At 40.8% G+C, this 24,492-nt stretch overlaps 2 protein-coding genes across 2 annotated transcripts in view; one reads left to right on the forward strand and one right to left on the reverse strand.

Moving 5' to 3' along the window:
- Nucleotides 1-553: 553 nt before the first annotated feature.
- LOC306983143 (ras-specific guanine nucleotide-releasing factor RalGPS1) overlaps nucleotides 554-24,492 on the forward strand; it is a gene marked incomplete at its 5' end in the record, with an annotated part of 40,327 nt that continues 16,388 nt past the window's right edge. Inside the window, 8 exon segments of the mRNA XM_079582881.1 lie at nucleotides 554-586; nucleotides 588-668; nucleotides 3,141-3,245; nucleotides 3,952-4,002; nucleotides 5,434-5,517; nucleotides 5,630-5,719; nucleotides 7,212-7,304; nucleotides 8,105-8,231. Coding sequence (XP_079439007.1) covers nucleotides 554-586; nucleotides 588-668; nucleotides 3,141-3,245; nucleotides 3,952-4,002; nucleotides 5,434-5,517; nucleotides 5,630-5,719; nucleotides 7,212-7,304; nucleotides 8,105-8,231 — 664 coding nt within the window.
- Nucleotides 9,841-18,986, reverse strand: LOC306959672 (angiopoietin-related protein 2-like). Its single transcript, XM_079551847.1, has 5 exons — nucleotides 18,380-18,986; nucleotides 16,501-17,422; nucleotides 14,118-14,311; nucleotides 10,307-10,577; nucleotides 9,841-10,155 (listed from the first exon to the last, which is right to left on the reverse strand). Exons 2-5 carry the CDS (start codon nucleotides 17,405-17,407, stop codon nucleotides 9,956-9,958), a joined length of 1,572 nt encoding a protein of 523 aa, XP_079407973.1. The 5' UTR covers nucleotides 17,408-17,422; nucleotides 18,380-18,986; the 3' UTR covers nucleotides 9,841-9,955.

Genomic DNA, 24,492 nt, shown 5'->3' on the forward strand with positions numbered 1-24,492 from the left:
AAGGTAAAACAATTTACATGTATTGACGATTCACATTTCTTTGGCCTCCGAACACAAATATCTTCTGACTTCATTAACATGACCAGAGTGTTTTTACTGTTTGTTGCAAGTGATCAAGGACCGAGCCAATTATACCGAAATATGCACCAGTGTTTGGAGAGTAAAATGAAAAAAAATAACAACAAAAAACAGGACGGGGATGACTGATAGGATTGATAAATGCTTGTTTGAAATGAAGTTGAGTTAAAGGAAACTTGATTGCTTTCCAAATGATGATTGATACAAAGAGAATAACTATATTGTGGGTAACGTTCAGGTTTTCTGAGTATTTTCTATTGGTATGTCAAAGAAACCTGTCTTGTCAGAGGCTCCATTCCCAGACGTGTCCGAAATGGAGAATTAACTATTTGAGAATAATTGTAGCTATATGAAAAATAATTGTCACAAATGTTTTCTCTAAAATAAATAGATAATCTGAATGAATCTGCCCCTCCTTCAAATTGTAAATGAATATGTGCTTTGTGTGTTTGTTCTCAGACATGGACGAGAGGTTATGTGTGCCCTCCAGCTGAACGTATCTGTGGACCAGAGCGCCACCTCCCTGTGTGAGCATGTATCGCAGGAACGGGCTCTCGAATGGCACCAGCATCAACTCCATCACCTCAGAGGTACGAGGCCCATGTGCAAATGCAACATGACGAGTGAAACTATGCTACAAATGTGTAATATATCAAACACGCAAAGGAACACACAGAATGCATACTGCACAGATGTGTACTGCTGTCATTACTTATCTCTGAAGTAACACATGAAATAATGTGTAGTCCGTGAAAAGGTTTGATTATGAGATGTTTTACCTGCTGCCACTGTCGCCTCCTCTTCTCTCTCAAGTGTCGCCCCTTCATTCATCTGCTTCCTTGCCTGCTTACTTCAGGAATAATCTAGAAAAATCTTTGGTTTTCTTATTAAAAAAAACTTGATTTGCGATTTGATTTGATTATTTTAGTGCTTCAACAAACCCCAAAATAGTAAAGGCAATCACTGTAAAAAAAACTGAAAGTCACTGTGCAGTTTGTAACAAAGCTTTTTAAACATCTATGTTATTAATACAAAAAAAGAAGAATTTTCAGAAAATATTTATCGATTTGACTTGCCAACTCGATTTTGAATTAAAATCTATTTTTTCCAGGCCAGAGCATAATACTTGAATATAAATCAGAATGTCGTGTGTAAATTCTCTTTTATTGGTAGTAAAAATAATCAGTGTCGTCAAACTGAAACGTTTATAGATGCAATGACAACAACTGTAGAACTTTGTTCTGACCAGGTTGGCAAAACGCTGGGAATTTTCAATGATGAAAACGAGAATTTATGGGGATTAACTAGGGCTGGGGAGAAAATCGATTTGAGTTAAGAATTGACTAATCGATTCATGATTTCTTTAGATTCTTTTTATTTTTTATTAATAATTTGGATGTTCAAAAATCTTTGTTTAAACTTCACACAGTACAGTGACTTTTTCTACCGTGATTACCTAAAGATATTTTTGGGTTTGTTGATGCACTTTAATGAAAAAACAATATAATAATAATAATAATAATAATAATAATAATAATAATAATAATATCCATCCATCCATTTTCTTCCGCTTTATCCGGGGCCGGGTCGCGGGGGCAGCAGTCTCAGCAGAGATACCCAAACTTCCCGATCCACACACACCTCCTCCAGCTGTTCTGGGGGGACCCCGAGGCGACACCAGGCCAGCTCGGAGACATAGTCCCACCACCGTGTCCTGGGCCTTCCACGAGGCCTTGTCCCACTAGGACATGCCTGGAACACCTCCCGCGGGAGGCGACCAGGAGGCATCCGGAACAGATGCCCGAGCCACCTCAGCTGGCTCCTTTCGACGTGAAGGAGCAGTGACTCTACTCCGAGCTCCTCCCGGGTAACTGAGCTCCTCACCCGATCTCGGAGGGTGCGCCCAGCCACCCTGCGAAGGAAACTCATTTCGGCCGCTTGTATTCGCGATCTTGTCCTTTCGGTCATGACCCAAATCTAATTATAATATAATGTATTTAAAATATATTTACAGTCAGTCGTTATTTTCTTTTAAATTGGGAAAAATAAAATCTAATTGAATCGTAAATGGGGAGAGAATCTCAGCTCTAGAATTAACAGGAATATATGGGAATAAATGGAAATAAACAGGGAACTAACACAACTGAAGGCTGCCTCTTTACAGACAGGTATAAACTGAAGCATAAAAATCGTATTCGATAGTTATACACTGAAATATCTGTCACAGCAGAGATTAAATCGTTGCCGTGTCTGAGCACCAGGGTGTAAAGAGGACAGTGTTTTAGGTTGTGGCCAACATAAATGAGGGCTTTAGGAAATGGAACGGAGTCATTCCATGTTTATATCTATCTTATATTTATGCAGTATTATGATAATATATTGATTTAAAAGTCTATAATTTATGTGTTTTCTGCTCTGTGTCAGACACGCTCCTTCTACAGTATTGGTCTGTCATGATCTGAGTTAGAGATGGGTCAGTTTAACCAATCACAGTCTGCTAAAACAAAATCCTTACATAACACTGCTACCACTCATAAAGAAGAGCATTAAGCAGAATGTAGGTTTAGGAAAGTTTTGTTTTGACGATATGAGCCTCACATTTCTTGTTTGGGTCTGGGGTGTGACTCCAAGTGTGTGAGTGTGTTACTCAAATGCATGTTTTATGGTTCACCAGTTGTTTATTCAACAACAACAAAAATACAAAAATATCATGTTTATTGAAGCATTTTGACAGTTTTTCATTTTGGAAAATTCCCAAAACTTCCAAGCTAAAGTTCCCATTGAAAGTTTCCGTAAACTTTCTGGAAATTTATAGTGAATTCTCCGCCCCTTTGCAGCCCTAATTCTGTCACACTATCTAAAGACACAGACTATGACCTTATTACCGGTTGTAAATGCATCATTATTGTCTGTCTGTCCTGTCTCTGTGTACACCGGTGTATGACTCAAACACGCTTACGTTCAAACTGGGCTCAAAGGAGAATGGGAATTTATCTCTGTGTTAGTCACTCACTTGTACTGTGTTTTATTTCTAAATATTTACCTGTACTCTGCATCCTCAGGCCAGCAGCGCCTCTGACTCCCTGGACGGGCCATGTGTGGAGTACGCCAAGAGCTACGACGCCGTCGTCTTCGACGTGCTCAAGGTGACACCGGAAGAGTTTGCCGTGAGTACTTGTTCTGGTATTACACTTAAAGCCACACATTTTGATTATGCTGCAGTTTTTATAATTTATTAAGGGGCTGTTATGTATATTGTACATTGTTGTAGTACTAGATTTCTGTTTTGTCATTCTGTCTAGTATGTTTCTAGTGAGTGTATAGTTTTGCATTGAATATGGAAACCACTTTGGGGCAGTACTTTTAAACGTGCTGTATAAATAAACCTTGACCTTGTCCTTGACACTGCATGACTCTTCACCCATTGTAGTAAATGGAATACAACTCAATCCTTTATTTTATTACGGGTGTTCTTTTTTTTATTATCACTTCCTTATGGGCAAAAGATTTCCCACAATTACACGTCGCTTTTAGACAAAACACTGGGTAATATGCTATTTTTGCATTTTAAGATGACGCTGTGTTGTGTGTGGGTAAAACAGATTAGCTTTAGTTTGATATTAACGTTGGATTTGCAACAGCATCCAGAATACTGGCGGATGGTGTTATTGTCACATGACTGATTATAAAAAGTATTTAAAAAAATGTATTGCCTGGCTGTGATATTGGGATTGGGAGATTGTTTTGATTCTGCTGCTATGTTTGTTATATATCTGTATTTTATTATAATTTAACCTGAAATGTTTCACAGCGCAACTTTAAACTGTAGTTCAGTTGTTTTCTGGTTTTGTAATCTAAGTTATGTGTTTTTAGAGCCAGATCACTCTGATGGATGCTCCAGTATTCAAAGCAATACAGCCAGAGGTAAGATCACTCAGTATTCACCCATGTTTGACCAGATTTATTCGATTCAACATTACACTGGGGATGGGAGTGTTGAGGACTCCTGATTTTCAGATCATGTTGTGGTGGATAATGTCCTCCACAGCTGTTGCCTCAGAGTTGGCCGGCCATTGGTTGACCTCTCTTGAAACCTCCACGTACATGGATTCCCTGAATAGTCACTGTGGGGCTTTGTTTTCGCGTTTCCATACAGACACTTGTGGCAGGTAAAGGGTTCATTTCAGTGTTAAGAAAAGCCCCACATTAATTCATTCTCTGGGTTATGGTATTTCATTTTAAAGTGACCAAATTAAACGGCTTATACCGTATTTTCCGGACTATAAGTCGCACCAGCCAAAAAATGCATAATGAAGAAGAAAGTCGCACCATTGGCAACTACCTGGGCATGGAGACGTAACTGCACTGTTCACAAGCCTCTCCCGTTCAAGCTCGTTCTTCTAGCTGTGGCCATCTAGCTTTTAGCCCGCAATTTAGCTTTTGTTTGTTTTCTTCACTGCAGTAAGAGTAACTTCCGCTTTTCACCAGCTAACTCCAAACCTTCTTTCTGCTGCTCAATTACAGTGTTGCGAGATGATTCAGTGTAAAAAAAAAGTAAGTCTCTAGCCCATTCCTGTGCGGAGTTTATTTTTTATTTTTTTATTACCAGAATGCTCACTCCAGCCACTAGGGGGCAGATTAAATAAGAATAAAAGGAAATAATTCCACAGGTGTCCAACAGAGGGCACTGACATAAGAAATCAGGATATAAACAACACATTGTGTGACTTGCAAGTGGGAAATGGACTGTCCACCCCTGGGCAGCTGTGGCTACAATAGTAGCTTACTACCACGGCGTGTGGAGTGAATGAATATTGACTACAATGTAGCAGAGACTTGTGACACAGGCTTGTAAAGGGCTACAGTCCTGTCGGGCTCATTATTATTCATTTATTGAAAAAAAGTCGTCAATGTATTTTCCCAATCAAAAAGTTTTTTTTTATTTTGGAGCTTTTGTTCATGGACCCTGGCGATACACTCTTCATATATTATACTTATATCCTGATATAAGTTGGAGTTATTGTTGGTGTGGCCCTCCGACTCAATTCAGGCTTCTCATGCGGCTGTCAGTGTGAAAATAACAAACATGTGAAATTATATATTTTGATATATAAGTCGCAGCCAAACTATGAAAAAAGTGTGACTTATAGTCCGGAAAATACAGTAGTTGCATCTTACAAGCATCGCATCACACTTTTGTCAATTTTATGTTCAGTAATAAACAATATATTTCTTTACTCATAATTGAGGATATTTGAACCACTCACGCAGAGGCTTCAGAAGAGTCAATGCTATTTACTGGAAAGGCTGATGGCACTGTGTGTGTGTGTGTGTGTCTGTAACTATTGTCTCCAGGAGTTGGCGAGTTGTGGCTGGAATGGGAAGGAAAAGCACAGCTTGGCACCGAATGTGGTGGCGTTCACTCGCAGGTTCAACCAGGTGCCGCAGACTCAAACATTCTCATCCACATTCATTCTAATGTAGTATCTGTACATTCAAAACTTTAACTTTAACCTTTATTCTAAATGCATAATTGTTTTGTCTGTTTTAGGTGAGCTTCTGGTTGGTTAGAGAAATTTTAACAGCCCGGACGCTGAAAATCCGAGCAGAAATATTGGGCCATTTTGTAAAAATAGCAAAGGTGAGTTTGTAAAAGAAAATTCACTCATGTTCCTATGGCAGGGGTTCCCAAACGTTTCAGGCTGTGACCCTCGAATCACTCAACTAACAGCTCAGGACCCTCTTGTATAAGATGTTATTACCTTTATAATAATTTAGGAAGCAAAACATTAAAAATCTAGTTTAAAGCGGTACTAAGTAACCTGTTTACCTTAATAAATCCTTTCCGTAGTCCCTCTGGGGGTAATACAAGTGTTAATGGGATGATTGGGGGGGGTCTTTCATCTCCCCCCGGTGTCTCTGGCCAGGAAACCACACTTTCAACTTTGCCTGCACCGGGTCGGAGTCACAAATACACACTAATGGAATCACGAAGAAGAAGCTAACAGGCAAAGCTAACTGTGGGCTAGCGTCACTTAAACAGTATTTACAGTTAAGTTTGAGTGAAAAAAATAATCTCCATTGTGTAATTGGATGTACAATATCCCTCTCTCCCTTTGTCTTTTCTGTCAGCGTAGTATTTACTCTCACGGACAATTACATTGTCCTAAGAGTAAAAAAAACGCAACGTGCTACGACACCTGCAGTGGTGCTTATGGCCTCTAGGGGCATAAGTTACTTAGTACTGCTTTAATGATGTTAGTTTGATATTTGACTTAATCGCACTAAAATATGCTGTTTTCAATCAAAAATAGATCAGATTAAATGGCAGAAATGTAAAAAATATTGTCTCAAAATCATCTTGTGACCCCCAGTTTAGTGTCCCGCGACTCCCCAGGGGGTCCCGACCATCACTTTGGGAACCACTGTCCTATGGGACTGTCACTGCCTTAATAATTCATATGGCTATTGTTGTGTATTTGATCGCGAACAAGAACAAGAATAGAATAGAACTAAATGAATGATAAAGACCAATCCTCAAACTTCAGGTTGATCATGAAGCGTCGGCCTATTTGAGTCATAAAGCTTTGATAGAGTGACTGATGCTGAGTTCATGGCCATAGAGCTGACCAGTAATTGACAGACCTGGTCACATGTTCAACCTGTGTTTCTTTCCCAAATACAATAAATGCATAAATGGCCTTTATATTTTGGTGTATTTTGCCATACGCAAGTTTGATAAACGAGGGCCAATGTTTTCGAGAATTATTCTAAGGTTGCTGCAGGTTCACGCTTTCATTTTGGCTTGTTTTAATGTAGTAGCAGTAAAGCCCTCCTACAACTACTCTCCGTTTTATAAGACTCTGAGGGCTTATGGAGAAAGCCTCCGTGATGGCAGGGATGAAACATTTCTGCTGCAGGAAACGGTAGCATGAGGCAAAGTGTTTCCGAGTGCTGTGGGATGGAAAGGAAACATTTATGAGAGAGTATTTTGGCAAACTGTGCCGTTCGTGGTACTGAATCTGAAGTCTAGTCTGCATCAAGATGAAAAACTAGAAATGAAGTTACATTTCCCTAATGCAAAGCAACATTATATTATGCAAACGTTTTTTGTGTGTGGTTTCATGTCTTAGAAACTACTGGAGCTGAACAACCTCCACTCTTTGGTGTCTGTGGTGTCTGCTCTGCAAAGTGCTCCCATCTTCAGACTCAGCAAGACCTGGGCGGTAAGAGCCTTTCTGCTATAGTAATGCATGAATTTTGTGGATTTTTGATAAAAGGCCAGTGATTAGCCAATGGGAGAATGATAGATTTTTGGAATCCAGAAAGTCATCCACTCAAAAGTTTGGGGTCACTTAAAATGGCCTTATTTTTGAAAGAGAAGCACTGTTTCTTTAATGAGTATGACATTATATTAATCAGAAATACAGTCTAGACATTGTTAGTGTTGTGAATGCCTATTCTAGCTGGAAATGAGTGATTTTTAATGGAATACCTACATAGGTGAGCAAGGACGCATCGCTCTAGTGTTCTAATTGTTGTTAGCTAATCGCGTAATTGAAGATTAGAAACCCTCGTGCAATTATGCTAGCACTGCTGAAAACTGTTGCTGATCAGAAAAGCTATAGAACTGGCCTGGGTGACTCCAAACTTTTGAGCGTGTTTTAGTGTATTTTAATCAAATCTGTGGCGTTGACATTTTGCGCCGTACAAAAAAGGATTAAAGCAGTTTTCTTCAATTATCAGATATTGGTCTGATCAATGAGTTTTGTTGCACAGTAGAGGTGTAATACAGTTTTAGACATTTCATAGAAACCATGGCAACTTGATTGTTCAGCTTGCTGACAAAAAAATGCATATGCTGGAAAGATCTTAGGAATGGCACATAATATTGTACAATAGAGATTAGAGCTTTTGGCCATTTTATTTAGAAAGGCAGCACGTTTAGTCAAACAATCCGGCAGTCAGTTGTGTTAGTCTTCTATCTTCATACAGCTGAATAAATCTGTGGTGTTTTTTGGTGCAGCTGATCAGCCGTAAAGACAAGGCCACATTTGAGAAGCTGAACTTTCTGACATCTAAGGAGGAAAACTACACTCGTATGAGGGAATACATCCGCTCCTTGAAGATGGTGCCCTGCATACCCTACCTCGGTATGTTCTAAGTTAAAGTGACATCACAACATTCAGCCTGTAGTTTAATGTTTGTTATTATTCATTCACGCCATACTCGACTGCCCTGGGGCAGACTGACAGACGCGAGGCTACCAGTCTGTGCCATAGGCCCCTCTGACCATTGCCTCACTACATCCAGGGCTATTGTACATGTTTTTAGTGGTAGCGGAAACCGGAGTAACCCAGACCGAGCGCTAACCGCTGTGCTACCATGCCCCCCCAGTTTATTTTGTACGGGGCATTATGCAGTCACAGTGCGACCTCCGATGTGGAGATACAGGTTCATAGTTACATGGATGGAGGATTTATTGAGCATATTTTCAGGTTGAAAAGGGATACCAGAGCAAACTCTGCCAGACGATCCCCGCACCTTCTTGCTGCCACAATGCCTTATTTCTTACATCTGTAATTACTGTTCCTCATGAGGCCAAATCTGACCCAACGTTCTGTGTCAGCAGAATATTGTGGGGTCACTCCATCACAAAGACAAAGGGCCCGATCTTGTGTCTCAAAATCCAGACGATAGCATATTATTTGCGCTTAGTAGGAGCACACTTTGTGATCTTGCTACTCCAGACTTGGCGCATTTAAGTGGGTGGAGACACACTTTTTCCTCCAACCAGATCGACTGCGCGGCCTGGAGAGCGGTTGTGGGGGAGTGGGGGTGAACATGTGCAATTGTTTTGTTTCACATTCACGCCAAGTGCGGGCCGATCCGCACCACAGCGGAGGCTGTAGCTCTTTCTCTCTCTCGAGACATGAACATTGTATAGCTCACAATGGGGTAAATAAAGTTTTTAGTTTGATCCGTGAGAGCCTGAGGCTTAAGGAATAACACAAGGCAGCGTGATGTAAACGAGGAAATGAATGTCAGGAGTGCTCCATCAGAGCAGTCACCTCCTCTCATGATGCCCTCTCACAAGTGGCAAAGGCGCAAAGCACAAAGCACATAGCTTCGCCACTCGGAAAATAATTCACCAGCCTGCGCCCCTCCGTGGCCCAAAGCTCAAGAGTTTGAGCCACAAGATCAGTGCTTAATATTTGTGCACTCAATTCTGAGTAACAAAATTATTTTTTGTAGTCAGATAAATAGTTTGTAGGCTACTCTGTGCTAACTGAGTGTAAAAAAATATTTTTGATGTATGGCAATTCTCAAAAACAGGTGCATCACCCAGTTACATTTGCTGATGCACTGAGATTATAGCACCTGATTTCAGATCCAGATTCAGCAAAGTCACAAATATGCTGTAAAAATACAAGCCTCTTCCTTCACACGCAGACCCGTTCCCAATATAAGTACAATAATTTTTGTTAACCACCGAGCACAATTGCTCAAACATATTTTAAGGTTTTGTAAAAAATAGGGGAAAAAACACTAAACATATCTTTGTTGTTTATTTGTAACTAGCCTTTTGATTGGTTGGTTGAGACCATTGCCAATGACACCTAAAAATGCTGCAGTGTCTATAGAGTAGAATGAAACAAAAATCTCAATTTGGCTGACCATTAGTGATTTGATGTTATATTGAAAAAGCACAGCAGTACAACATGAAGCCTGCACAAAAATACTGGTTAAAATCTCCCATAATAATTTATCTTACTTTACAAGTTTAAAGCCATTGAAAAAAAGCATCGTACTAGAAAGAGGCACAGTACATTTTAGTGTGATTTCCAGTTCACCCTAAAGACTTGTGTATTGATTGTTAATGGTAGGTGTTTGTATTGGGTCGAATCATCATCGTCACTTTCCTCAGGGAATAGGCTCCGCCCCTGAATTCGGCCCAGTAGACCCCGTCCTGGTAGCGGCTTCGGTAATGTCCCCCTCGGTACCAAACTCCGCTCAGATTGGAGTGAGCGCAGGCGTTGTACCACCAACCTCCCTTTTGATAGTGGGCGCAGTTACCTGTTAACACAAGTATATGTCTTTAGCTGTGATTGTAATATTAGTATTTCGGCTGGATATTTAGGCTCAGTTAATTATTAATTTATGTTTTTTTAATAGCTCTTCAAGTTTGATATGACTACACTTGTTACAAACTGGTTGCTCCTCCCACCTGTGTACGCGTCATTGTCCCGGTCCAGAGTGGTGAATTGCTTGCCGTTGTGCCAGGTCAGAGAATCACCGGCATTGCCGTGATAACGGCCAACACGCAGCCGGTAGAAGTCTGCCTCAGACTCGATTCTGAAGCTGGCGTACTCGGCAAAGGTCTTGCGCCCAGACCAGTCCTCCAGAGTGACCAGCACCTTGTAGTTTCCCTGGTTAGTCAGCCAGTAGATGTTCTCCAGGCCCAGCCAATACTCGCCATCAATGTTTCCGAAGCCTTGCTGTGGGAAACATACAGTCAGCTTTGGTTTCATCCAACCCTCTTTGTTTATATAAAAATAAAAACAAAACCAAAAAAACACTTCTGAAGAACTTCACAATAAATGGTCAAAACAATTTAAAATTGCACTGATACTGAACGAGTGCATAAAACAATGAATAGAAATAAAACCGATTTAAAAACAACAAAAATAAAGCTGTAAGTGGCGGGGAACACCTCGATCACCCCGTAACACTATGTGCACTACATTGTGTTTCTTTTTAAGACCCTGGAAATATTTGTGCCACTCTGCAGAGGGCGCTATTGTGGCCAACTTCTTGTGATGTAATTTTGCAATCAACATTAAATTTAATGTCTCCATATAAAGCATTTGCTTCTTTCTATAGGGGATGCCATCATGCTCATGATGTTCTTCTTATTGATTTAGGCCTGAGAGGTTCAGAAGTGTTTCACATGTGAGCTTCAGTAGTGTCTGATGGAGCGTATTGTGTGTTGTGTAGCAATTTGCGCTCGTCATTCTCAAGACTTGACCCATTGACTCATGCACTGCCTTTGTGTGTGATTACGGGTTTTTGTGCGCTCTGGGCACTTTGGGACAGTGCGTGGAATTTCAAAAGGCCCTTGTGCCATACAGTATAGTAGCACTCGGGGGCTAAATAAGAACAATAAAACAGATTATTCCATTGTCACTGAAAATTCTTAGGCAAAACTGCACAGTTAGTCCAGCAACAGTTAAATCACAGCTGCTGCTGTAGTAAGTAAATGAGCGGCTGCTGTTGGAAGTATGTCAGTTTTTTGGGACCATGGCTTTTAAAGGAATAGGCCACCGTTTTTACATACTGAGATATGTTCTTACCTTAGCTTTGACGAGTTCTTTAGGACCTGTCTGGTCTTCACCCGTGCCTTCAATCACGTAAACACAGCGCAGACGGCGTTAGCATTTAGCCTCTCCCTCTCTCCACTATAGCTCCAAAACAGGTCAAGATAGAAGCTACCAAGCTCTTCCACGTTTTCCCTATTTAAATATGGTTACGTGAAGTGTTACACTACAAAGTATAATTACACAAAATTAAACAATGTGGATTTTCTAAGCGGATAAAAGGGGGAACTATATTGTAAGGCGTAATAATACCAGGAGTAGTTTGGCATCCGCACAGTAATCTTCACTTTACTGTGTGGATGCCGTCTGTGCTGTGTTTACGTGACTGAAGGCACGGGTGAAGATCAGACAGGTCCTAAAGAACTCGTCAAAGCTAAGGTAAGAACATATCTCAGTATGTAAAAACGGTGGCCTATTCCTTTAAGACGAGACTTAAATGTATAAACAGTTGTGCTCGAACATGCCTTGGCTGATGATGAACATGAATATGTAGGATAACACTTACTCATAGTTAGTGGTTGTACGAAGCCAGTTATGATCAAACAACTGAGTTTATTCTTTTTAAATCATAATGACAAAAGAAACTATCAAAATGACCCTGATCAAAAGTTTACATATTAATACTGAGTATTGCCCCCTTTAACATCAGTGACAGCTTGGGTTCTTTTGTGGTAGTTGTGGATGGGCCTCTGTATTTCCTTGGATGTTAGAACTGGCCATTCTTTTTGGCAAAAAGCCTCCAGGTCCTGTAAATTTGTCTTGCATGAACTGCACGTTTCAGATCTCCCCAGAGTTGCTCAATGATATTGAGGTCGGGAGACTGAGATGGCCACTCCAGAACCTTCCCGTTATTCGGCTGTTGCCAATGAGAGGTCGACATGGCCTTGTGGCTTTGAATCTTTGTCATGTAACGTCCAAGTGCGTCCCATGCACATCTTCCAGGCTGACGAGCGACACTTTTCCTTCAGTGTTCATTAACAACATGCTGCACTCACCCTGAAATCTATTTTCGCCAAGTTCCCTGAAGCTCACACATCCCCAGAACATCAGTGATCCACCTCCGTGTTTCACTGTAGGAATGCTGCACCGTTCATCACAGGCCTTGTGACTCCTCCAAACGTAACATTTTGGTTTCATCACTCCAAATGACATTGTTTCGGAAATGTTGAGGCTTGTCTCTGTGCTGTTTGTCATATCGTAAGCAGATACTTTGTGGCATTTGCAGTAATGGCTTTCTTTTGGCGACTTGGCCATGCAGCCCATTTGTCATCAAGTGCCTCCTCATTGTGAATCTTGAAACAGCTACACCACTTTTTTCAGGGAGTCCTGTATTTCAGCTTAAGTTATTTAACAATTTTTGTTCCGGAAATGTTTGTTGGTCGACCTTTTCTAAACACACAATAATTACAAACACAGGTCACAGGTGGGGATGCTGACCTTTAGTAGCCATTCAGGCCCGTTTTGTGTCGACTTGTGTGCATTTTATCAAGCCAAGATCACCAGGGTATGTAAAACTTTTGATGAGGGTCATTTTGGTCGTTTCTTTTGTCATTATCGACCATCGACCCCTCCTACCACCACCACACACCACTCACTCACACATTACATCCACCCAGGCTTCCAAGTACCGACCAGGCCCTTCCTGCTTAGCTTTGGAGATCTGATCGGGCAGGGCAAAGGGCAAAACGATTTTTTAAAATGTTTATCTTGTTCTTGGACAATCCGCATTTGTTAAAGAGCAGTTTGATGTCTAATAGGACAAGCATGATGGTAAACATACTTTAGCTCCATGGTTCTCGGGGGCGCCTGGGTTTGCAGGGGGGCCCAAAGCTTTGCCTGGTCAGAGGATCAGGTCATAAGTGATATTATTTAAACAAATGATTTGGTTGAAAATCATCAAATATGACTGCGAAAAGACTACAGGTAAATTGAACACTCCAATTCCAGGTGATTTGTTTGAAATAAATGCTCATTAGCAATTATTTTCATGCTTTGATGGATTTGTGTGAGCCACCGTCTTGGACTAGGGTGCGCGGCCCGACTACAGCACACGCACGGGGGGCTTCATGGAAAATATGTTCATATTTTCACATTAATGTGTTTAATCTTCTTTTAATTATAAGATGACCTTTGGGTGTTAGAGAGGCACCAACATATAAAATGTCTTATTATTATGTATGCTAGTGCTCAGTGCTACAATTGCTTGACACACGGGTTACATCAGCAGGATCCTGCTGCCAGAAGGGATTGTGTCACTGAAGGCCTGTTTGAGTCATTCAGGGTGGGAATATCTTGTTTGGCTGCTCTTTTGTGTTTATGATGCTGTTGGAAATATTCACTATGCACCCTGTAGACTCCAGAACAGATAACTTTTTGTCTTACTTCAAAACTGTTTCCTGTGCAGCTTTATTTATGTAATGTCAAGGGTACATTGGGAATAGGAACAAAACATAGCGGTACCTTGGACTGTACTATCAAACACACAAGACAAATACTGGAAGCACAAGTTCCGCACATCTCAACTAAACCTATACCCAATGGCTTGTTACTGTTTGTGTAATAGTTAAAGCATAACATACTAAAAGTGAAACGTTGTTTTGTTGGTGAGTGATAAGTGCTTATGCAAAAGAATATTCTCAGTTAAAAAAAAGCTGTATTTACCTTATACGTGTCCCAGTTTCTGAAAAAGTTGACTGATCCGTCCTGACGCCTCAGAATGACGGTCCAGCCGCCAGGGTCGTGCCTCATGTCACACCAGGCCTGCAGGAGCTTGTTGGCATTTTCCGGTTTCAGCAGATACATGCCGCTGACACTGTAGCCATCGTCCAGAGCCTGCTGACAGTCTTTAAAGGGACCTGGAAAAACACACACTTCCTTTGTCACAACCTACGGTGTTAGCGGTTTTCCTCTTCCTAGCAGTCCAACATCAGAGCCGTATTAAAACCCGTGGCCTCTGGAAAAGTGACTCCTGACCTCCTCTTATTGTGGCCAAACATGACGTACTTTCCAGTCTGAAGCCCTGGCTCTGCGTTCAGACAGTAATAAATATTTCCATGAGTGAAACCTCTGTACCTGAGCAGATATGACTTGGAAATACATATGCACCATATAAAAGTGTTTTTCAAAACATTCATGCTGAGTGAGATTTGCTCATATGTGCCCCTGCAGGTGATTTACATTTGCTTCCATTCTTCCAAATGTCCCAGTGCAGAGCTTTGTCATGATCATTTTAAACCATACTGAAGTTCTCCCCACCTGTTAAGGAAAATCACTAAACTAGACGTGCTGGACATGGAAACAGTCTCAGTAGCCTGAGAACCTGCCGCATGCATTAACTTTAATGTAGGTCAGCATGAGATACGTGAGCCAATATTGCTGCTGTAACATTGGTCCTCAGGGTTTGATACTGAATCACATTTATATTCCGACTTCAATGCTGTATTTCTTTATGGTTGCTTTTTGCTAAATCAGCATTACCTTTCTTCTTTTGCAAAAACAAATTGTTGATTTTCAAACTCAAACAATTACACAAAAACAACTTAAACCTAATGTTACTGTAAATGTGTTCCAGTTGAATTCATTGTGTAAATTATGTTTGATGTGATTACATTTTTATAGTGTTGATCAGAACTTTGACGTCACACGTATAAGCATTTTTAGGTATTTTACACGACCTTGATACATTGTACCTGAGTTAAGTACAATGTGATGTGCTTTGTAACAACCTGTAATAATTTGTGCTTATGTTGTTTATACACAGTGGAATAATATGTATAGTTTAGAGGCACATAATTGAATAACCCTAACTCTTTGTTAACTCATCTGTCTTATTACATTATGTACCTCCAAACTACAAATACACATTATTCCACTGTGTCTGTAACCCATAGGTGCAAGTTATTACACATTGTTACACAGCACAGTACATTGTACTAAATTTGTCAGGTACACTGTATCAAGGTAGTGTAAAAGTGATATTTTTATTATATTTTATTAATTTCTTGCAACTTTAACTTGGAACTGTAAAGGGCCTATCTCACAAGTTATCCATCAAATAAATCTGTAATTTGTTTGTGGATAAAGTACAGTGTGATTCCAACAGTCAAGTGGCTTATGGGCTGCTTATATTCGAGTCCCAGCTCTGATTATTTACTGTTTAAATCCAAATCCTAGCCCTCTTCTCTTCAACCGTACATTTTTAATAGAAGTTGAAGCACAGTTTTACTTTACTTTACTGCTACAACTACGAAAGAAAATAAGACATGGCTGACTGTCCAAGTCCAAATATGGAGGTTCCTGGTTCTGCGGGTGGGCCTGACTGAAGGGAGGGCCAGGGAGAGCGTTCAGTCGCTCTAAAAATCCAAATCTGCACTGGCACATGTAGAACGAGATCTGATTATCGGGTTATTGGATTTTTCTGACCATGTGAACATGGCCATTGCAGGGACGTAACAGAAACGTCTCACAGGTTGAGGACAAATAGTGTTCGCAATGTTGGTACAACTGCTTAAGGACCACGTGACGAAATCGAACCTGTTCGTTTTTACCGAGACTACCTGGAGACTTATCTCCAGGGGACGTCTCAGAGACATCTCCGTGACTAGTGGCAACTCGAGTCTCCAACGACTCTCCAGGCCGATGAGAGAGGCCCTTTGTATGCGTGCCAGTCGTGGCAGTCTCTGCAACGTCTCTCCAACTCTCTCCGGTGAGAAAGGCCCTTGAGCTGACTCCAACAGCAAACCAGTTCTATCTACTTGTATAAATTACATTACCTGAACCCAGGATCACTTATGTCTTGACATTATTTGTTGTGGTGAGTGACAGTTTTACTTTATGGGTTGCATTATTTATGGGACAGCAGTAAATAAAGAGTGCAGAGTTAAATTATTATGACGTATAATTTATAACACTTTTTGTTTTGCAAAATGTACCCCTGCATATTGTCTACAGTTATTGGCTGTAAAGAACAAGCCTGTATGTAAAGTAAGTATTATATATTGTGTAAACAATATAGTGGCTCATGACTATGATGTCCCGGACTCACCTGATGGCTCATAGGTGAAGCTGTGTGTGGAGCTGGGCAGTGTCGGAGGGGGCAGAGGGGGCAAGGCCTTGGGATTTTGGTCGTTCTGAATCTCATTGGTCATGGAGTTGGTCATGACTTTGGTCATGGTGTTGGAGTTGTGGCGGGGCAGTGTAAAAGGGTGAAAGGGCCTGTAGCCCCCAGGAGACAGAGCGGGTCTCTGAGGTGGGGGGTTTTGCAGCACAGGGGGCTGTGGACGCAGAGTCCTGTCCCGGTCTACACTGAGTGAGGGGGAGTAGCCTCCCCTTTTACAGCGCTCCTCCAGCTGCAGCAGCAGAGCACTCTGGTTGCTGGTGAGCATGGATAGGTGCTGGTACTTGTAATCCAATTCCCGGTAGCGAGTAGTGAGTTGTCCCATTTCGTTGGTCTGGTTGAGCACACGTGTCTCCAGCTGGGACACCTCCAGGGCGTTGTCTCTCTTGCGGATGATCTCGTGGAGCAGCTGCATGTACAGCTGGGTCACTCGTGAATTCATATTACGGCTCTCTTTGCGCAGAAGTTTGACTTCGTTAACAATGCCTCCATCAACCTCCACCAACTGCTGCAGAGCCTCAATCTGCCTTCTCTGTTTCTGCAGCTCCAGGTTTAGCAAATCCAGCTCCTGCTTATGGACCTGGTTTTCCAGCAGGGCCTCAGGCTCCTTCGAGTTCACACAGATTGCACCGTTGTTTTTATGTTGAGGCACAATAAACGTGTAGGAGCATTTGTCTTGGGTGGCACTTTGGTCAAATACAGAGCGTTTGTGTCGCTGAGGGTAAATGTAGTCCTTTTCCAGGACGTCCTCACTGCTGCCCATCTCTTCTGTCTCTCCCTGAAGAGACATTTGGGGTCCTGACAGTAGCAAGACCAGCAGTACAGGAACAAACATGGTACTGATGAAGTCCTGGAACAGGGAAGATTGAAAGCAGTGAATTCACCACTGGCCATACAAAGTGAATCTACAAAGGGAAACAAAATGGTCATCTGTTTGTAAATTTAAGGTTTTGATTCTGAATACTGTTTAACAGCGGCAAAACAACTAGGACTGGTCAGAACCAGTCGTTTGTTTTCAAAGGCAACGAAACCATCATTGCTGAAAGAAGTAGATTCAGAAGGTTGTGACTCCTTAGAAAAGTCTCATCTGGCTTCAGTGATGACTGTGACTTCTGCCGAGAAAGTTACAACATTTTTATGGAAAAACTGCCATCACTTCAATGGAATTTTATGATGACCACAGCTTGCTAAGATTACTTGTTTCTTAAGCTTGAGATGCAAACAAATGTTTAATCTTGACTTTAGTGCTTATCTTTTTGTTTCATCAAATCTTTGTTTTCCTACAATAACAATTGCACAGCTTGTGAACTTTTGCTCCTGGGCTTGCGAGTTTCATAATTTTTAAAAAAAAATTCTTTTACATCCTTTTGATTTGTTCTCAGAGTACCCAAGCTCTTGTTTATTCATGATTATTCAACCATTAGACAACCATCACATCTGTTTACAAGTAAAGTGGTTGAATTATTGTTTTTGTTTTTTAGACAAAAGGTTTAACAAATTTAAAAAAAAAAAGGCTTTGTAGTCTAGTGGATACATTGCATGTATTGCTGCTCTTCATGTGCATATGAATAGCACATTTTATGTATAGACATTTATTTGTAAACCTTAATCTCTGGCCTTTATGAAACCATGAAAGTCTCAAAGAGATTCAATAACTTTCAGAGGGGATGCTATTGTTTTTAGTGAAAGAGGGAGTACCCAGATTTAGCTGTACAGGCACTGGGGGAACATGACCATGTTGTCACCATGACACCCAAAATAATCATTTTAGTAAAAGCCTTAATAAAAATGAATAAATAAACCTCACCTCAACTTTTTGTTAATTCCTTATATTCCTTGCCTTTTTGCCAAATTGGTCTTCTCTAGTCATCCACATGTGTATGACATCTTTCTGCTGTAAAAACTGTCCAGTTCCATAGCAAGTGTCTATAGACTCACTCATCAGCAACGCAGTCCTCCCTCTGCCCCCCTCCCATCATAAGTGAACCCGCAACAGGAGTAATGAAGATGTGAGCTGCAGAGACGCCTCCTGTCCCACCCCTTTCACAGAGCAGATCCTCCTCCCTAGCTGTGCCTTCCTAAAGTCTGGGCCCCCACGGCGAGGGCCCCAGATGCTACTGTAATCGTCTACAGACTCACAGGTGTCAAAGATGGGACCAGAGCTTGTGACCCCTACAGACAAACTGGAGGAGCTTGTAGGGATTTGTACTCAGGCTCTAAGAATGTGTTTACTGACCACATAATTAAGCGTGTGAAGTTAAAAGAGAAAAGTAATTTACAACATGGCTTCACCAGTTTGTGCCTCATACATTCCACACAAAACATAAGCCACATTTTGTCTGAAGTAAACTTTTCTCTATTGGCTTGTGCTAACAATATCCTGGTTAATTTGTTTAATCAAATCTGAAATTTTGTCTTGAAGGCAGTTCTGATAGGCACCGTCTGTTTCACTGTAGAACAATTCTCATGAAGCTCCACAACATCAACATTTGGTTTCTGTTGGTGCCCATCCATGCTTCCCGTCTTTATTCTCTCACAAGAGCCAGAGCTTTTTTGTGAAAGTAGCGCAAGTCCAAACCTGTGTCGCGTGTTTGTTGAGTCTGGATTGTGGAAGAGACCGAGAGCCAGTTGGAACAAACCGCTTTGTATTTTCTAATTAATATGACACTTTATGACAAGATTCCACCTGTCTTATGTGAGCTCATTTAGCATCGTCCCGTGATGAAGCCAAATACTCTATTGTGATGTGTTCAGCTGTGTTAGGAGCAGGCTGAGTGAGTGACCGGCAGTGCTGGTCTGGTGTAATGATTTAGCCAATGTGTCATGCCAGAAAGGAAGCAAAGTTGTCAAACCTTAGCATGCAGCTGAAAGACATTAAACGTCACACTTGCGTCTGGGAAACATTATTGGGAAATATTTGTTTAGCCCGTTTTGGTGTAACTGTAAAAATGTTCTCAGTAAACGCTTGAAAAGGGTTGTTGATATGATATAAACTTTATTAATCCTGAAGGAAATTCACTTTATGCCCAGCTGCTCTCACCACACACATTACACAGTCATCAGACGGATAAATCACTAGAATGCATTAAAGGGTTTGTTTTTAACAGTGAATCTAAGAATCTTTATTTCAGATTTTAAAAAGTGAAACTGAGTAGAATTTCAATATTAAGATAAGAAAAGACTTTATTGATCTCACAGTGGGGAAATTCACTTGTTATATCAGCTCTCAGGAAACACTTAGGGTGTGCAACATAGACAGAAAACGATTATATAGTAAATGGAGGTATCTCATATACAATTAATAAAACATTTCAAAAGTTTGATGTTTTCAGTTAAAGGTTTGATTTTGAGAATATTTTACCTTAATTTTGAACTCTTCTCTCCTAGTATGTCTCTTTAGTAATAATATTGGTCCTCGAGGGAGTGGTGATTATAAATGAGTGACAGAAACGTATTCTAACATTAAATTATGATGAGGTGTAATAATTGCTGACAGCTGCGAGTTGGTTCCAAACGTGAAATGCTGCTCACTGAGTTGAGGCCAGACACGAGCCGCGGGGCTAACCAGTATTTCCACGAGGATTTTCCATCTCCCTTCACTACCGTCTACCTTTCATCTTTTACTCACTGGCAGAAGACGCACATATTTATGGTCGTATTTAAAGCGAAACATGAAATCACTAGTTTCCAAATGTGGTGAAACATAATCGACACATCAAAACGAAGATGGATGATGTCATTAAAAAATAAGAAAAGTTACTTTATTAACTTAAGTCCCTTAAGTTGACTAAAAGTTTGCTCAGCTCATTTAGCTCTAAACTTTAAGGTATGTCTTTGTCCCAGTCTTTATGACGGAGTCACCAGGTTTCATCCAGCGCATGTTTGAGAATGTCCTCTATTAACTTGAATGATACCCTCTCAGTGAAACACTATAAAGCATGTGCTGAGGTTGAATAGTGTCTGTTTCCAGCCACAGATGCTCTTTGTCCCGTTGAGAAAAGGATCAAACCTATAGGACAGGACAGGTCAGTCTCATTGAAAACTCTTTCATTTGAGCGACTCGGAGCTGCCTGACGTCAGCCCTGGACCACACACGGACTCTGCTTACGGAGCGGACCCCATGTGATGGGACTGTAGCTGAAGCAGAACAATGACAGGCAAACCCTGTTCCTGTCCCAGCTGCCCTTGTGCCCTTTGACCTGTGAACCTTGGCGTCTGACCCTTCCACAACTCACTGAGGGAATGTTTCACTCTGCCACTTTTAGGAAATCCCAATGTGCTCATGACTCTTACTTTTACAAAGGCTTGCTTATAGGTGAGCACATATTTTTTTTGCTCAGATCTTGATTTGCGCCAAAACCGCTTTAACTTGCGGTCTTTTGTTTAAGGGCACGTGTTTCAGCAATTTACCAGTGATCGACGCACCTTGGCCTGACAACTTTGTTTTAGTGGAGCTACAACATCAAGGGCTGTTTTAGTGAGTGCATAACGCCTCATTAATCTGCTCACTTTTATTTAAACCAATAAGTGGGCTTTTCTCTGTATAGTCTCTTAACTTAGCATTAAAAACTGGTTGGATAATTTCTTTAAACCTTAACCAATTTTTCTGTTAATGTCTCTTTCATCTGGATTTTATCCTGTGGGACGGTATAATCTTTGATTAGAAACTTGAATGTTATAAAAATGGTTCACTGGATGAACGTTTAGTTCATTAATCTCAATCCCATATGTTCAAGCAAGATCAAGGGTGTGCTTGTCACAGTGGGTATAGGTTTGTTCACATTTTGTGTAAAGCCATCGAGGGGCACTGAATGCATTGCTCAGACAATAGCTGTTATTATTGACATAAATGTTAAAATCACCTACTATTACAATTTTATTCTGATCCAACCCTACTTGATAGAAACGCTGAGAACTCCTGTGTTTTCTGTTCAGTTTGGGTAATGCAGCAGTGGCTCAAATGTGAGGTCAACAGGTCAGTGCCTGTGAGCGTGAACTGTCCTCAAAAATACACAAAATATATGCGTCATTCTCCGCGCTGTTAAGAGGACACTGTTGAATATTTACATAAACCCTTGAACAATATTGAATTTCAACTCATCTAAATGCACTGTGCCAAGTGTGCTCTTATTTGGATGAAAAACCAGAGACTAGTTCATTAAAACATAAGCGTGTCAAAACGTTTCTGGATTTCAACCCAAAATGGCCGACTTGCTGTGCGTCAGGGGCAGATGTCTCCTATCCAATGGGCGAGGAAGGCCCTTCTCTTGGGTCCTCATGGCGGGGAGCTGACATTGCTGTAATACCACCCCCTGGTGGCCAGGGGCGACTCCAAAAGACACTTGGTAAACAGTGTTCCTATGTAGCTTTGGGCCTTATTTGTACTGTTTAAAAGCCTGGCTCCAAAGATTTTTCTTTTTCTAATTTTTGCTATATCCCATGTGACAACGCTGGGCTAGGAGTCTTATTTTGTACATCATGATAGACATTCGTAGCGCCCAATAAATGATTATGGACGATCTTAAACCACACCTCTCCTACGAGAAAATGAATTGGTTTTGAATTTTAGCCAGGCTAAAAAAGTGGAAGCCTAAATCTATGATTGGCTCTGGAGCTCTTATCTGCGGAGGCTCATAACCAGCTTCCCGCCTTTTGCCCTTTTAAGGAACAGACTTTGTAAGAGGAGATTGAGCAGCCATGTTAATTTTCACAGACCACACAGGTTATCTCTCGTATTAATCTATGCTCCTATCACTGTACCAAATTGTTTTTTAGCTCATGTTGGTTTGCTAGTTCCACTACACTGACTGATTTCTATAGTCGCTCTGTGAAACTCGAGGTTTGGATGATATGACTTCATGTGAGCACAGCCTACTCCTGCATGTCAGATTGGTTTGTTTTTACTGAATGTATTGTATTTTAGGTTCTATGGGTTATTTGTTCCAGGGATTATCTGACCTCTGTGAAACTCGGCGTCAAGGTGTGTCTGATGCCAGGTGCATTTCACAAAGGGTGGTGCCTTATGTTGATACAAGAATAAGGTTCTCTATAGACTTCATCAAAAGTTTGTTATAACAGCTTAAAAGAAAAGAAGAAAGACCACTCCCTCCAAACTGGTCATTTCCAACAACTAAAAGTGTACAGTGATGAAAACAAAACCATTTGCTCCATGTCAAACCTGATTAATATGTTGACCAATTATTTTCTATATTATAATTGAGAACAAAAAGAACTTGTCTGAACTGTGCAGATTTCGATATTGATGTCATATGTCAGAGGCGTTCTTGCGTGGTGCGTTCCTCTCTCAGTAGCTGTTGTGAAGTAATGTAATATAACGCTTAATGTGATTAGTGTAGCTTTGGGCCAGCTTGATGTCAGTTTGAGTTGCCTGCACAGGTGCAGAGGCGATTTGCAGCTTTTTTTTTTTTACTGGCCTTCTGTAACTTTTATGAACGCACATACCCTAGCATGTCCACCTGTGCCCTCTGCTCTTTCCAAAGCCCTGTAAAACGCAGCGTCTTTTCCACATCCTATCTCCAACACAGAAGATGGATTCATAAATGTTTCCACTAAACACTGTCTTGCCTCAAATACTCCTCCACATCATCCACTCCACCTGTGGTAAATTTACGGTTTGAACCTGTACAGTTGTTGGATGATTTGGACAGTTTGTGCAGAGGTGCTAAAGGTCCCTCACTACAGTGTAAAGATAAGATAAGATGTTTAAAAGATTTCAAATTAAGTACCATGGTGTTAGCTCCCATAGAGTAGATTGCAAAGTTAATTATATTTTTGCATTTGATGATGATAATGGCTAATCATCCTCTGTTTTTTTTTCTGTGTTTGTCTGGCAATATTCAAAAACATGTGCGTGATGTTGGTCAGTAGGAAGGACTTTCAGCCATAAGAATAATGTGATAGGAGTGTGAATCTAATCACTATTAAATAATGATCAGGGAAAACATTTGGACATTTTCTCTTTGGATTTTTCTGTCAAAAACCTCCCATAGAGTTGTATTGGCACCTGCCCTCCAGCTGAATATAATCCTATAACATGAACGCAAACTTACTATTGTTATCATTCAAGCAATACTTGACCCTGTTTTCACACCAGACAGGATTGTTTCCCATTTATTTTCTAGTGTTCTTCCTTCCTTCATAAACCACTGGTCAATTGCCTGAACATGTTTTCGCTGGGCATTTCTAGGTGTCAAAAACCTGTTACCAACCACAGTCAACATACCATTGAATGACATGAAACCAACATCATTAAACCTGCACATTACACTAAGTTGTAAAACCATAATTGTTGGTTGTGTGTGTGAGTGGTTTTATTTGATGTTGTTTTATTGCATGACAGCAATCACTGTTGTCAACATATGCTCAGCATCGGAACCAGCTGCACCACATAAACAGATGCATGTACCAGTATTGTGAATACAAAGGCCCTGAAGAGCTATTAAATGATGCCAGGAGTCTCTAATTATACTCTGTCAAAACACAGTTGGGGATTTAAGAGCAAAGCCAGACTTAAGCTAAATACTGCCCTGCTCTGGCATTTAATGAGCCCTTTCCTAAAAAATCCTTTCCTCGAGTGATCTCCTATTACATTTATTTGTTTTAACATCAACCGAACATGACAACAGCCAATGTTTTGGTAGAAACACAGTACAACAACAAATTATTTTAATGATGAAACTTAACAAGCTTTGAATTTCAGGAAACGAGTGTAATTCAGATCATTGGGGGCGGGATTTCTGACTCTTCTTATTTTTGCTGCAACAGTTTGAGTCTGAATCGATTCATGACTCCAAAACATAGCAAAGCTAAGTTCATGACTCCAAAGCTTGGAATGGTGAGGAATATCTGCTGATTCTAGTGTGTTCTTGAACAAGCAAAAAGCTGTGGCAACAGGTTCAA

This window comes from Gobius niger (genome assembly GCF_951799975.1).
Source record: "Gobius niger genome assembly, chromosome: 2".
Taxonomy (NCBI): domain Eukaryota; kingdom Metazoa; phylum Chordata; class Actinopteri; order Gobiiformes; family Gobiidae; genus Gobius; species Gobius niger.